General features: G+C 31.8%; 1 protein-coding gene and 1 long non-coding RNA gene across 2 annotated transcripts; both read right to left on the minus strand.

Annotated features, from left to right (window-relative positions):
• Positions 1-38: 38 nt before the first annotated feature.
• Positions 39-4,905, minus strand: LOC139513824 (perlucin-like protein). Its single transcript, XM_071302648.1, has 6 exons — positions 4,875-4,905; positions 4,302-4,474; positions 2,569-2,654; positions 1,936-2,017; positions 1,249-1,460; positions 39-181 (listed from the first exon to the last, which is right to left on the minus strand). Exons 2-6 carry the CDS (start codon positions 4,441-4,443, stop codon positions 173-175), a joined length of 531 nt encoding a protein of 176 aa, XP_071158749.1. The 5' UTR covers positions 4,444-4,474; positions 4,875-4,905; the 3' UTR covers positions 39-172.
• Positions 4,906-11,861: 6,956 nt separating this feature from the next.
• Positions 11,862-14,258, minus strand: LOC139513825 (uncharacterized). Its single transcript, XR_011662519.1, has 3 exons — positions 13,729-14,258; positions 12,917-12,985; positions 11,862-12,153 (listed from the first exon to the last, which is right to left on the minus strand). It is a non-coding gene; the product is annotated as an uncharacterized lncRNA (long non-coding RNA).
• Positions 14,259-14,844: the final 586 nt, after the last annotated feature.

Genomic DNA, 14,844 nt, shown 5'->3' on the forward strand with positions numbered 1-14,844 from the left:
AAATTAATCCTATACTTCTGTTTATTAATACAACAAAGTAAAAAATTATTTCTTTATTTTTCGTAAATTCATAATTTGCAGTATACATGATATAAATAAATATTTATAAAAATAGCTGAGGTAAAATTTCAGGTTGCTTCAGTGACAAGTTGTTGTTGTATACCAAATCGTATTACTGTCCCTGAAATAGAACAAACAACGCATAATATGTTATTGTCTTAAATGCAAAATGCTTGACCTTATCTGGGGCAGCATTAAATAAATATCACCAACATTTGCTATTTCATTCACAAATTTATTTCAAATAAATTCCTTTCATCTGGGAATAATAATGAATATTTACTATTCCATTTATTAATTGATTAAAATCACTCATTTGATTTCAAAATGACATTTTAATGATATAAATAATAACCTATTCATCAAGTGCGTTCGAAACCTTTTCTATATTATATTTAACCAGGATAAACAAAACCAGAAAATTTCAAAGCCGATATGTGAACACTTAGCTTGAACACTTAAACTATTTAACGAACGGGATATCAAAATAACATAGTTCAAGTTTGTCAGGGGACGTTGGAGCCTAAGTTTTGTTACAACTACATGTATCGTTAGATAGTTAAACAAATAGGTAAGTTTAAAGTGATTGCACTATCGAGGCTCTAACTACTAAATTTCTTTTAAACTGAATTAACTGTAATCTGTAATTTATGTATATTTATTGTATTCTCGTGTTAAACAAACTAATATACCAATTTGTGTTCACAAAATCTTTCATCATCATTTAAACTAGGAATGATTTTTACCAAATGTATTTAGAGGCAAAAGCCAATATAACCCGAGAAATTCAACAACATACAGTGATACACGAATGTAAAACTGTAACCGTTTTGTTTCGTTGGTTGACTTTGTCGATCATATGGTTTTGTCAGGTATCATGGACTTTCCCATTATTTTAATTTACCTTGGGGTTCGATATTTTTGTAAATACTTTTTTTGTTTTTAGTAGAAATTTAGATTATCATTACAACTTCTAGATAATTGATGATATCTCACTGTAACGTTGTACAATGTATACACAAATGTTTATTAGCTTGATTTTCGTGAGAAGAATGAACATTCTGATTTTTTTTTGTTTTGTTTGTTTTATCCGTTTGTCACGTCTCCAGATTAATATTATGTAAATTCACATGTAGATAAGTGTATATCGTGTATATGTAATGAGTTTATTTGATTCTTTAAACTTACGGTTGATTTCTCACAAATAAAGTGGAAACGCTTGCTACACTTAATATCATTCCAGTTGTATGAAATGATCTTATGAATATGGGCACAGTTTTCCTTTGCATTATTTGGTTCATCTACATCCCATGAAGTAAATGTCAGTGGAGTTAAATCGGACACCCATTCCCATTGTCCATTAACCTCACGGGCGCCTATCCATCGTTGCTCATGTCTGACTGGAAATAAAATCATCGCTATCATTATTTCTTCCCATAGTTAAGTTCGTACCTTATATAGATAATTTCAACCTGTGTTTGCTAGTTGATTAGTTTAGCACTTACTAATATCAAATTCAAGTTATTCGCAAAATTTCTAATATGTGTATGCATGGAATCTATAATTTCGATGAAGGTTGTCAGAAAGAAATGATTTTCCTTTCTTTTTTTGTAATATTGAAAATATTACATTTTTTCCTTTGAAATATATCTATAATCATTTATGACTCAACTAACTAAAATGAAAAATTAAATGAAGTATCATATTAATTGCTAATAGTTCGTTTCTTATTCAGCTTATTGTTATTATCATTATTATTTATTTCTCTTGAATGTTTTTTTCTATGAATAATGAAAGCAAAAAACATCAAGCAGAGAAAAAGTAACACGTGTAACACTTCAGAAATCAGTAACTCTATATAATTCCTCAACAAACCTCTAGCCTGTCGTTTGATCCAAATATTTTCTGAGGCACTGTCAATTTTTACCAAATTACTTGACTTCTGTTTACATTCACGCTGAAAAAACCCCATCGTTATTAAGATTTAAAATACAGACACACACACACACTTATATTCAACATATACCACCAAACGTGTCTAGTTCCGTCTATTTCCTAACGTTGACCTACCGAATTGACTTGATTTGTACTATCACGAGTAACAAGACAGACGCCACAAGTGGAGTAGATTCCGGAGCACCTAATATCACCCTCGGTTTCATATTGCTCAGTTTTTAGTTTTCTATGTTGTGTTTTGTGTATTATTGCTTGTCTGTTTTGGGTTTTTTTTCAATGATATAGTCACATTATACTAGTCTTCAAAGACAAAACAAATATGAAAACTTTTAATCAATGACGGCAGGAAAGAAGGGTAGAATTCCCGAGATATTTAAGATCGCATTGGTTAGATCATTGACGTCACATGGTCCCGTTTGGTGGATGTTTTATACAAATATGTAATTCTGCTATAATCATGAATCTTTTTTTCTATAGATCTTTTGAAATAAGAAGTAAATGTGCACTATTCCAATGTAAAGAAGTTTGTAAGTGAGCGATTTACGTGTTTACCTCAGCATTTATCCAAGTGTTGGAATTCTTACTGAAAAAGTAACAGCTTCCTTTGTACTTGAGCCATCCCGGTTCACATGTCTTTTCTGTATATGAGAAGGAAAATTCCGTATTACTTTAAACTAAAAAATCTAAAAGTTCATACAGAAACACCATATGTCCATTGAATAAATGGAATTTTATAATACATTAAATGTATCTGCAGTTAACAATGTCCAAATCTATTTCAATGTAAAAACCACCTGAAGTAATAGCATGTACTCCAAGTGCGTCGACATCTCCTGCCGCGCCTGCATCGTTCGTCATCCACATCCACGGAAAGCTGTATTGGTACCTCATGGTTTGTATAGACACTAGCGAACGTTTTAAATATAAGGATCTGTTACAAGAGTAATAAACTCAAATGTTCTATAGTTCATTATCACCTGCCGCGTAAGATCACTTTTCGCCATCATGTATTTGACACATTCACATTTCCTTTCTCAATTTTATTGCTTTATTATATCATACTCTTCTATAGAGAAATCATTACTCTGCAAAGCATTGTATGCATAAAAAAATAGGGAGCAGTGGTATGATTGGCAGTGATACATGTATCCATCTGAATCCAAACGACGAGGGTGTAAGCCACTTAGGGTCCCAGAGCGGAGGAAACATATATACACATTTAGTTATCCATGGCTGTGGAATATTAATAACTGCAACTATTATTACTTGATATGTCTAATATGTGCAATTTAAATTGTTCACATTTTCGTCCATCTCGGTTTCAATATTACTTCCATGATCATACACACATATCAAAAATACAAATTATTTTTCTTGAAAATTTCGTATGTCTTCTAATTTTGTTTTTATTTAGATCGCTAAATTCTAGCCTTATATGTAAATGGGATTCAAACAGAAGAATTGAAATTTGGTATGTGGCGTCAGAACTGACAATACGCTGCTGCTTTTGATATTACACCGTACGATGACCTTTAGGTATTTCATAGAAGGGACATATACTTAAACCCTGAGGTTGGTTACTTTATACATTATTTATCGATATAGTGTTATTAATAAGTTCATTTATTCATAAATAAATATAAATGCATATGACATTTAAGGAATATGAATAAATAACATAGAGAATGTGGGCACACTGAATCTCTCACGTAGCGGGCTATTTTAGAGTGTGCACCACATTTTTTTTAATTTTTTCATTCATGAAGAATCATGATGATAGATTATTACCTTTGTTTCGATAAGATCATCTTTACCTGGTTTTTTTTATCATTTGTTTACAAAATATCATAATATTGATCATTCTTTCAATAAAATGTTATACAATTACTGTCTTTTGATGAGGTGAATTTGTGGTTTTATTGACTTTTGAAAAAACTGATATTCACTGAGGCCAACAGGCCGAAGTGAAAAACAGATTTTCAAAAGTCAATTAAACCACATATTTACCGAAACAAAAGACAGTAATTGTTTTTTATTCCATATTTCGAGAGAAGTGTATGTAAACGAAAATATTTACCAAAACTAATTGTACATCAAAGGTTTTTGTAACAAAATTAAACACGTAAAAGCAATCGACGTTTTGCGCGGTGAATATACTTTTTTCCGCAGGTCATTATGCTTATTTATTCAAAAACACATTCATATAGAAAAACCTACTAAAGTTTTAGCACTTTTTATTCCCCACTTCAGCATTGCTATATTATATGAGAATTTTATTTACTTACTTTTGAGCTTGTTTTCGATTGAAGTGAGTTGTTCTCTTACTTGTTTCAAAGTATCAATTACTGTTTCGTCTACCTTTGAAATACTGGCGGCAAGCGGAAATATTGCACACAGAACTAATGTTAGTATTCCTATAGCACCCATGTTACTACTCTAGGAGGTGTGCAGGGTTTATCTAAAATCAATTGATTAAAGTTAAAACATAATTATTCATTTATATCTAAATGACATTTGTATAATTCTGATTTTAAATAATGCTCTTTAATGCATATTTTGTTCGCTGGTCGATTTTAACAGGGAAAGGTCGAGATACGAAAAAGCTCATTTAACCATGTCATATATTAATAAACTTGTTTAAATTAGAAATCACAACATAAGTTGTCTCAGGTCAAGTCTTAATGTGTAACTCGAAGATTACGCATCAATCAAAGTAATGAATTCTGCAACATTCTACGAAGAGAAACACTTTGGCCGCAGTTTTAAACAAAGGACAAATTGACGTAATTTTGGTTCTTAAATTTCCTTTATATTTCATTCCTTTTATATAAATCAAGTTATGAATTAAGTAAGCTTACCTTTTCAGTTTATTCTGTTGTTAGAAACGATATGTTATGGTTTTATTGAAACATTTTCCCTTTATATATATTTTTTGGGGGGACCATCCCCCTGATTTATGTTTTTTTGTTGGTTTTTTAAAATGTCGTTTATCTTTTTTAAGAAACAATTCCTGGAAATGTTTTTATCATAGCAATATTGTCGTTATTATTTAATTATGTTCTTACCTTCACCTACATAACAATGTATGTTTATTACTTATTACATACAAACAAAAGTACATGTTTATTGTTTCATAAACGAATTTATAGCGTAAGTACTAAATCTCTGAAGATATGTTGGTCATTGAAATTTGAAAAAGAAACAAGCAAAGATTTTCTTTAATTTTTGGTTTTTTTTATAATCATAATAGTCTGTGGCGTTTTAAGTGTGTTACTTTGGGTCCTGTTGGCTGCTTCTATTGTAATGCTGTGATCCTGCTTTTGCCATAGGTTGCGATTTGTAAATACTTATGTTTCTCAAACCAAGCCTCTTTTGGGGAGATATATAATATTCATGGATAATTAATTTTGTGTAAGTACTGGTTCCCAATTAGAAACTGTGATTCTAAGTGTGTTATGATAGAATTAGTTTTTCTCTTATATCCCTATCTTTAGTTTTTTGAAATATAACATATACAAGAAAAAATTGTCGGTTTATCAAGATAGCTCTGACTTTTATCTAAACTGAAGTAAAACTGCAAATATAAATTTAATTTTACTTACAAAAAAAAAGATAGAGCTAACTGGATAAAGAGACACATTTCACATTTTCTTGTATATATTTCTTTGATTTGCTCCCTAGTAACATATAAAACTACAGAATTTAACGACTTTATGATAGGGAAGAAGTGATAAAAGGTTCAATTGAAAGGTTTTAAGCACTGGGATCGAATATCTTCAATTTGTACTAATATGCTTGGTCTGTATGCCATTTTGTGCTTCTTTGTTACATATTTGTATGTGTGTTTTTTTTTGTTTTTTTTTTTGTGATTAGGATTAAAGCACTATATTGGCTTCTGTTTTATTGATATTTGTACCTATTATGTCTGTTTGTGTTGTACAAGCATCTTTGTTGTAATTTAATTATATGCACCTGCCAGCATCTTTGTTGTAATTTAATTATATGCAACTGCCATACAAGTGAGAGGTTTAGTTAGCTATAAAACCAGGTTCAATCCACCATGTTCTACATAAGAAAATGCCTGCACCAAGTTAGGAATATGACAGTTGTTTTCCATTCGTTTGATGTGTTTGAACTTTTGATTTGGCCATTTGGTTATCCCAATAGTCAGCACTTCGGTGTTGACATGAATATCAATTATAAGGTCATTTTAATAAATTTCCTTTTAAAAAACTTTGAATTTCTCGAAAAACTGAGGATTTACTTACCCCAGGAATAGATTACCGTAACCGTATTTGGCACAACTTTTTGAAATTTTGGGTCCTCAATGCTGTTCAACGTTGTACTTGTCTGGCTTCTTAACTATTTTGATCTGAGCGTCGCTGATGAGTCTTATGTAGACGAAACGCGCATATGGCGTACTAAATTATAAACATGGTACCTTTGATAACTAGCTAGGGACTTTCCGTCAGAATTTTCCTCGGAGTGCAGTATTATAAGTGGTATAACAGTACAACATAAGAACGAACTATAAAAATCAGTTGAAAAAGGCTTAACTCATCATCCCGACACAAAAAGACACAATGAACAGATCTGAGAGTACTCGCAGTTATCTGACAGCTAGTTCAAAGCAACTAAAGTTTGTTTTTATTGGTATTAAGATACTTGTGGTACTTGTACATTCTGTCATTATTGTTTATGATGTTCTCGTATTCTTTCATATTGCTAATGTGCTTTGTACATATGCTTTTGGGTGATACTTCGAAAACTTGTTTGTTAATCGTCTTTCATTTGTCTATGTGCTTTGTCTATGCCTTTTTAGGCTTCTTCGTTACATAGATGACGTGACTCTGTACGTATACACCCCGTTATTGTGTTATTGTAAATTTGTGTATTTTTGTCTTTATTTTTTATTTATATGCTTGGTCTGTATGCCATTTTGTATTTCTTTTTTTCATGCTTGTATGTTGTTGTTTTTTTGTGATTAGGTTATAGCACAATGTTGACTGCTATATTTTGACATTTTTACCTGTGATGTCTGTTTCGTTTTGTTCACGCATTATTGTCAATGTAATGAAATTTGATTCAACTGTCATACAAGTGAGAAGTTTATCTGGTTATAAGACCAGTTTAAATCCACCATTTTCTACATACAAAAATGCATGTACCAAATCAGGAATAAGACAGTTGTTAGTTTGTTATCCCGATTTTGTTTTTTGTCCATGGATTTATGAGTTTTGAACAGCGGTATACTACTGTTGCCTTTATTTACCCATTCGTTTGGTGTATTTGTACATTTGATTTGGGACTTTCCTTTTTGAATTTTACTCGGAGTTCAGTGTTTTTGTGATTTTATTTTTTGCTATTCTGTGTCATCTCTTTTTGAGAACGCATTCTGGTAAAACCTGTCTTTTCGTACTTGTTCATTAATTTATATCAACGTTTAAATGAGCGATGAACTTTGCTTAAATTTTTAAAACTATGTAGCTGGTAACGCAGTTATACCTAAAATATAATTTCTATCGTTTTCAGTATTATATTTGTTTAGCATATTATAATCATAATCTTTCAGTCAGTTTAATTGAAGTCTGGAGCTGGCATGTCAGTTAACTGCTAGTAGTCTGTTATTATTTATGTATTATTGTTATTTTGTTTATTTTCTTTGGTTACATCTTCTGACATCAGACTCGGACTTCTCTTGAACTGAATTTTAATGTGCGTATTGTTATGCGTTTACTTTTCTACATTGGCTAGAGGTATAGGGGGAGGGTTGAGATCTCACAAACATGTTTAACCCCGCCGCATTTTTGCGCCTGTCCCAAGTCAGGAGCCTCTGGCCTTTGTTAGTCTTGTATTATTTTAATTTTAGTTTCTTGTGTACAATTTGGAAATTAGTATGGCGTTCATTATCACTAGACTGGTATATATTTGTTTAGGGGCCAGCTGAAGAACGACTCCGGGTGCGGGAATTTCCCGCTACATTGAAGACCTGTTGGTGACCCTCTGTTGTTGTTTTTTATTTGGTCGGGTTGTTGTCTCTTTGACACATTCCCCATTTCCATTCTCAATTTTATATATGGTTTATGTATACACATGTGAGTGTTTGCAGTATTTGGTCGACAGAGCTGAAGTAAAAGGTCTAATAATAAATTCTTGCAAATATTTTACTAAATTTTAAAATACTGAAAAGATTTTCTGTCGTCTAAATTAATGTTGAATATAAGCATTACTTTCTATTTTATATACTTGTTTAGTAACGATATTACCGTTTAATATGAAAAAGGTGATGTTAGGTAATCATCAATTACACAAGACACTAAAGGACATTGGCCATGTCAGTCACTAAGTGTACAATAACATGTCATAAGTGACTCAATAAGTGACTGAATAGGTTTTCATTTCTTAGAATTGTTTTCCATCTTCAGAAAGATAAGTAGATGGATGAATCATAAATGATTTCTTCTAAAAAGTGATATTTTTTTATCCGAAGTTAAAAAAAACAACATGACTGTCAGTTCATTTTACCTTATTCCTACGCATTGCCGTCAGAAATCCTGTGCTGATGGGCTATGTAACTAATGAGCCCAAGTTGTCTAATTTCACTTCTTATTTAGTCTCGGCATCCTGAAAGTCTACCGTCAGATATTGTCAGTTTTATGGACACCTTCTTAAATTTACGTTTGCTTTCGGTATTTTTGTTTTTCTTTTAACCTCGTACTAATAATTTTCTTAAATATGTCTTTTTGTTTCCTTTGATCATCTATGTTAGTTGAATGCTTAATGGCTACAATAGGAAATCATTTGTTTTATAAATAGTATCATAGAGAAAAGTCTCCTAGAGAGAATTTCCTCTTTGTTCATTAAGAATCCATGTGAGGTTCCACTTAATTGTCTCTACGTATATAGCTATTTCATTTAAGATGATAAAAAGTTATAGAGCTACAGTTTTTTAACTGAACCCTTATGTGATTCATTGACATCTGAAATTCTTTAGGTAAGCATCCTATTTTTTTATCTTCTCCATTTGACTTTATAAACAAAAAAAAGCATATCGTATTATAAAGATGTGTCATCATGTGGAAAATGAAGCATAATTGGTTAAACTCTGTCATTAGAATTTAAATGGGCCATATAAGATGAATTTAAGGAAAGTAGAAATGCACTATTATAGAATTAAGAAAGAGATTCTTCTTTTTGTTTATATTAAATAACAATTCATCTACCATGCAATCAAATGTATTGGTTAAGTGTGTTCCCTCATTAAAAAAAGTACTGCGCCTCTGACGTACATAATTGTAACCCTGGTATCTATGTTGAGTTTATATATTGCTGAAGACTGCATGTTAACAAGCACTACACACTTTATTGACACATATTTATTGTTAAATACTGCAAGTTAACAAGTAGGTAAAATAATTGCAATATTATTCATTGAAAAAGTGTCCATCTTGTTTCTAAACTAATTCAATATCGTCTAACGCTAGACTACAGAACGACAACATAGTCACGATTGATATAAGAAAGTTTTTATTTAGGTAGGGTGATGTGATCTGTCAATTATAATTACCTTGAATAAAGGAAACAATTGTATACCTCGGTTCAAAAGTCATAAATCAGTTGAGAGAAAACAAATCCGGGTTATAAACTTAGGCCGAGGGTAACGCATGAACTATAAGAGTCAATCAATTGAACAACAGAAACAATGAAGTCTATCAAAAACAAACGCTAACATACATAGAAACGAAATATTTGAAAACAACAGCCATATTCCTGTCTTGGAACAGGACATTTTAAGATAAATGGTGGGTTGAATCAGGAACATATATATTGACTAACGAAAAAAATCATACTTATAATGAAAATTTTACCTTAAGATAAAACTTGTGTATGTAATTCTTTGGTAATAATGTGGTTAATTTATTGAGTAATCTCGATGGTTTTGCTGTCAGACGTTTCCAAAATCAATAAATCTTGCAAAGTCTCAAGAAGTTCTGGGTTTTATAGTTCTTTTACTGTAAGCCTATCAGATTCATTGCCAGATAGATATACTGTTTCCAGATGGAATCTAGTTTTATGGCTAGCCAAACCATCCGCTTATATGGCAATGCTAAAACATATCTCTTAAATGAAAACACAAACAAACAAATGCAAGAACGCTCAGCACAGCGAAACACATAAATGAATAATATAATAGTACATTTCAACATGTAAAATGCAGGATAACAACGGATATCTATGATATGTTAAACATATTTTTAAAAGCCAGATAGGAGATCAATGGTTGACATTGAGATATTTAATGAAAGAAGTAACGATAGTTGATGTCATACAAGACTTATTAAAAACATTAAAACATTATTTAGAAATAAGCAACAAAAAGTGTTTTGGTTGGTCAAATAAATGTTTGGATGTTAGTCCCCGAGGGTATCACCAGCCCAGTAGCCAGTACTTCGGTACTGGCATAAAAATACGGATTTTTTTGTGTTATTTAAATTTGCTGTTACAAAATGATAGAAATGCATCTCCCTCATGCAAAGCTCTGATTCCTCTCACGGATTTGGCTATACTTTTTGGAACTTTCGGATTATAGCTCTTCACCTTTTAAATATAAGCTTTGGATTTCAAATATTTTGGACACGAGCATCACTGACGAGACATGTATTGTCGAAATGCACATTGGCGGCAGGAAAATTGGTACCGTTAATGTTATTTGATTTATCTACATCACAATATTGTTTGATTTGTTTTTTGTCAATAAATCCAGAAGAAATTACACTATTTTGACAAGTCAAATTAATGATGCAATAAGTCACGTATGCATAACTATCAATTAACGATACACATTATTGCTATAATGAGCAAAAATAATTTCAAACAAAATTTATAACGGTAGTCATATTTTTTGTCAAAATATTGCAGTTTTGTGAGATTTTAATTACTGAAACGTTATGTTTATTTCTCCGGAGAATCCTTGAAAAGATATTCGTACAAATTGTATCAATGTCAATCTATTTTTAGAGTAGCTAGTGTTTCTCTGATGGATGGTGTGTCTGTTGTTAGAGTAGCTAGTGTTTCTCTGATGGATGGTGTGTCTGTTGTTAGAGTAGCTAGTGTTTCTCTGATGGATGGTGTGTCTGTTTACTACTGTTATGGTAAAATAAATAATTCAAAGAGAAACAATGTTCTGCTTAATCTAAAATAACCATAATAGGATTAACGTGAAAGATCTGTTTCTATCTATTTACAGGTAAAAATGCTAGTTCTGATTTTAGTATGTGTATTGAAAACAGGCATGGTTCGACCACAGGGAACCGATTTGTTATCTGAAACAACAAACCTTTTTCCGCCCAATCAAAACAATCACTCACGGATCAATAGTTTAACAAGTATAAAGGCCGAGGACAAAATACATTTAGAATCAACCACTAAACTGAGTCTGTCAACGGACACACACTGTCTATCTTCAACTATCATTGTAAATCTGACCTCGGAAGATGTCGCGATTTCCTTAATAGCAAATGATTCAAATAATGGACTGATAGAGAAAAATGGCAATAGAAAAAAAGGAAACGATATGAATGGCGTAATTGGGTATACATTTACAATTAATTCTCCATAGGCGGTAATGGTAACGATTTCCTCCGTTGCTCAGTCCATATCGTTTACTTGAACATGTATGATGGCTCATATCGAAGCTGATACATTTATACATGTCTGGTTAAATTTTCGGGGTGGCAAGTGAGATTACTTTTTTCGCAAATTGATGGACCCCGGAAGATGGTGAAAAATGTCACTCTCCTCATGAAATAATCCCAAAATTCTGATCATAAAATTCAATAAAAAAATTGTCCTTTCTAATAATTTATTTCAGGTCAAATCTACATCTTTCTTTTCTCATCACACCAGCTCTATAAAACAGTTCTTATTGTTCATTTATGTCCATTTTTAAAATCACAGCATCCACAATTGTATGGCGGACTAATATTTTTTTTAATTACGTCATCTGAGTTCCTCATCTCAAGGTCTATTAGGGATCCTGACCCATATTGAAATTCATACTTCTGATTTTTCCAAATATTTTTATGTGATCTTCATCGGTATAACATTTTGAATAAATCTGTGTATTTTTGTCCATTTCTGAAAAAAAAATAAAGTTGTTTTAGCACTTTACGGCAATGACACTTTCGTCGCTATATTCATTTATTTTGAATACAATGTGTTTGTATAATTAATTTCTTCCAGAATACCTTCACTAGTCAAAACAAGGACAAATCTTCTGATTATAACCTTTAATTACAATACACAGACCCTGTTAAAGCATTCTATAAAATTTTCTTGTGCCTTAAAGTGCATTTTGACAGAGAAATTATGCAAAAATGAAGATTATATAAAAAAACCAACACCAAAATAATTATTCTTACTAGTGGAAATCTGGTATTTAAAACTGTGGAAAGCACTCTTAACTACTTGGAAAGTCATCCTTATCATATAATTAGAGTGCAATATAGTGCAAATTTTCAAAACTTGTCCTTTCACATAATTCTATTTGAGAAAAAATGTTTTTAACATGTATTTCAGTGAAAACCTTTTATTAGTGAGAAATCCACATGAGGTTTTAAAGGAAACATTGTGACATCACATGTATTATGGCGTCATTAAATAACGACAGATCAAAATAGAGCTAAATATAGTTTGCAGTGTTACGTGAGAAACAGTTGCCGCAAGATTTAACTCGAAATATTGAGTCGAAACGATCTGTAACTAAGCCTTTTCATTTAATACCAAGACCATAGCAACAGTTTTCATATTTGCATATTTTTAACATACCGACTGTAATTTCAATTGCATAAATACCATAAATAAACAATTTAGAGCTTGCCTAATAAAGCAAAATGCTTACCAGTTATTCAGGACTTTTTAAAACCTCTAGTTTGCCATCTCAGGTTAAAAAGTAATGATATGTCTGGAACTGAAATAAGACAAAAAAATTACTCAGGCTGTGTTATCATTTGATTTAAATACAGAAGTACTATTGAGAGAGAAAAATCTAATTCTTGAAAGTTTAATCACAAAGAAAGACAAATGCTTCTCCCTTGTGGCTTAGCCACCTTCATTTAAACCTTTTATTTTAGAAGCAATGGGTAGTAGCTAACTAGCTTAATAGTTGAATAGGTGCAGAAATATTGTTTTCAAAAAGGTTTGACCCTCCCCCTTTTTCACTGAGAAATGACAATATCTATTGTTTTGCTCAAGTGTATTAAAAATATTAGTTCATGATTTTCTTAAAACATGTACATGTTTTTTCTGTTTTTTTGCATATGATATCTACTGACCAGGGGTCAAATCATTGGATAAAAGCACATGCGATGATGTATCTCACTTTACTCGTATGAAGTGTGTTATCTCCCTTGATTATCAGGTATTCCTGTAGACCGAAGTGATAATTGCATAACAAAGACTATATTGTGTCATGTTTACTTACAATTTAACAATATTTAAAAGTTGTTTCTTGCCTTTTTCAATATAGTAAACAAATTCCTTTCGGATCTCTCGGAAGTAAACAAAGTTATGATTGTGCCTAAAAAAAGTGTTCAGCCCCGTGCTAGTAATGCATTTTAAAAGCAAAGTTTCATTGAGTTTTTGCTGATCTTTATCAATAATATTTATCTTAAACCATTTATAATAACTAGGTATAAATGAAAAACTACTAACCATCATTTTCGGAGGTGTACAAGGTGAAATCATCCATAAATCAGCCTGAAAACTTCTGGAAATAAGCTTCTAATTTGGGTATACATTTACAATTAATTCTCCATAGGCGGTAATGGTAACGATTTCCTCCGTTGCTCAGTCCATATCGTTTACTTGAACATGTATGATGGCTCATATCGAAGCTGATACATTTATACATGTCTGGTTAAATTTTCGGGGTGGCAAGTGAGATTACTTTTTTCGCAAATTGATGGACCCCGGAAGATGGTGAAAAATGTCACTCTCCTCATGAAATAATCCCAAAATTCTGATCATAAAATTCAATAAAAAAATTGTCCTTTCTAATAATTTATTTCAGGTCAAATCTACATCTTTCTTTTCTCATCACACCAGCTCTATAAAACAGTTCTTATTGTTCATTTATGTCCATTTTTAAAATCACAGCATCCACAATTGTATGGCGGACTAATATTTTTTTTAATTACGTCATCTGAGTTCCTCATCTCAAGGTCTATTAGGGATCCTGACCCAATTGATTATGCAAAATATGTACAGAACGTGTATGTCTTACCGCCACTCTGCATGGCTAGAATAGCGGGAAACACGGTCGTTGGAACAGTTTTATTCAAACAAAGAAGCCTGAATTCGTCTTTCATTTACATGTTTTCTATGGTTGTCGCTGACATATTAAGTTTGATATCAGATCTGTTCATTTCCGCAGGAACTATAATCGAACAGTTTACCACATCAGAACGTTTGCGGAAACATTCAATTGAAATGAGCCATTGGAGCGGAGCGTTAGTGTCGTTTACATTTCGCTGCACGGCTATAAATATTGTGTGCATTCTTTCCATAGAAAGATTCATTTCAATATCTTATCCATTTCATCTCAAATCCGCCTTAACCGTCAGATTCCCTCTTACTTTTGTTTTCCTTGCGTTTCTCGTTGGTATTTTTGCTAATATAGCAAAACCGATAAATATTAAATTCATGGATATCCAGAAAGGCAATACAAGTGTTTATGGAGCGGTTAGAACGGACTTTTATGTAGCCAATAAGAAGATCATGAATACAGTGGTATTTTCCCAACGACTCATAATACGCGGCATGCTTCGA

The sequence above is a fragment of the Mytilus edulis genome, chromosome 2 (genome assembly GCF_963676685.1).
Source record: "Mytilus edulis chromosome 2, xbMytEdul2.2, whole genome shotgun sequence".
NCBI lineage: Eukaryota > Metazoa > Mollusca > Bivalvia > Mytilida > Mytilidae > Mytilus > Mytilus edulis.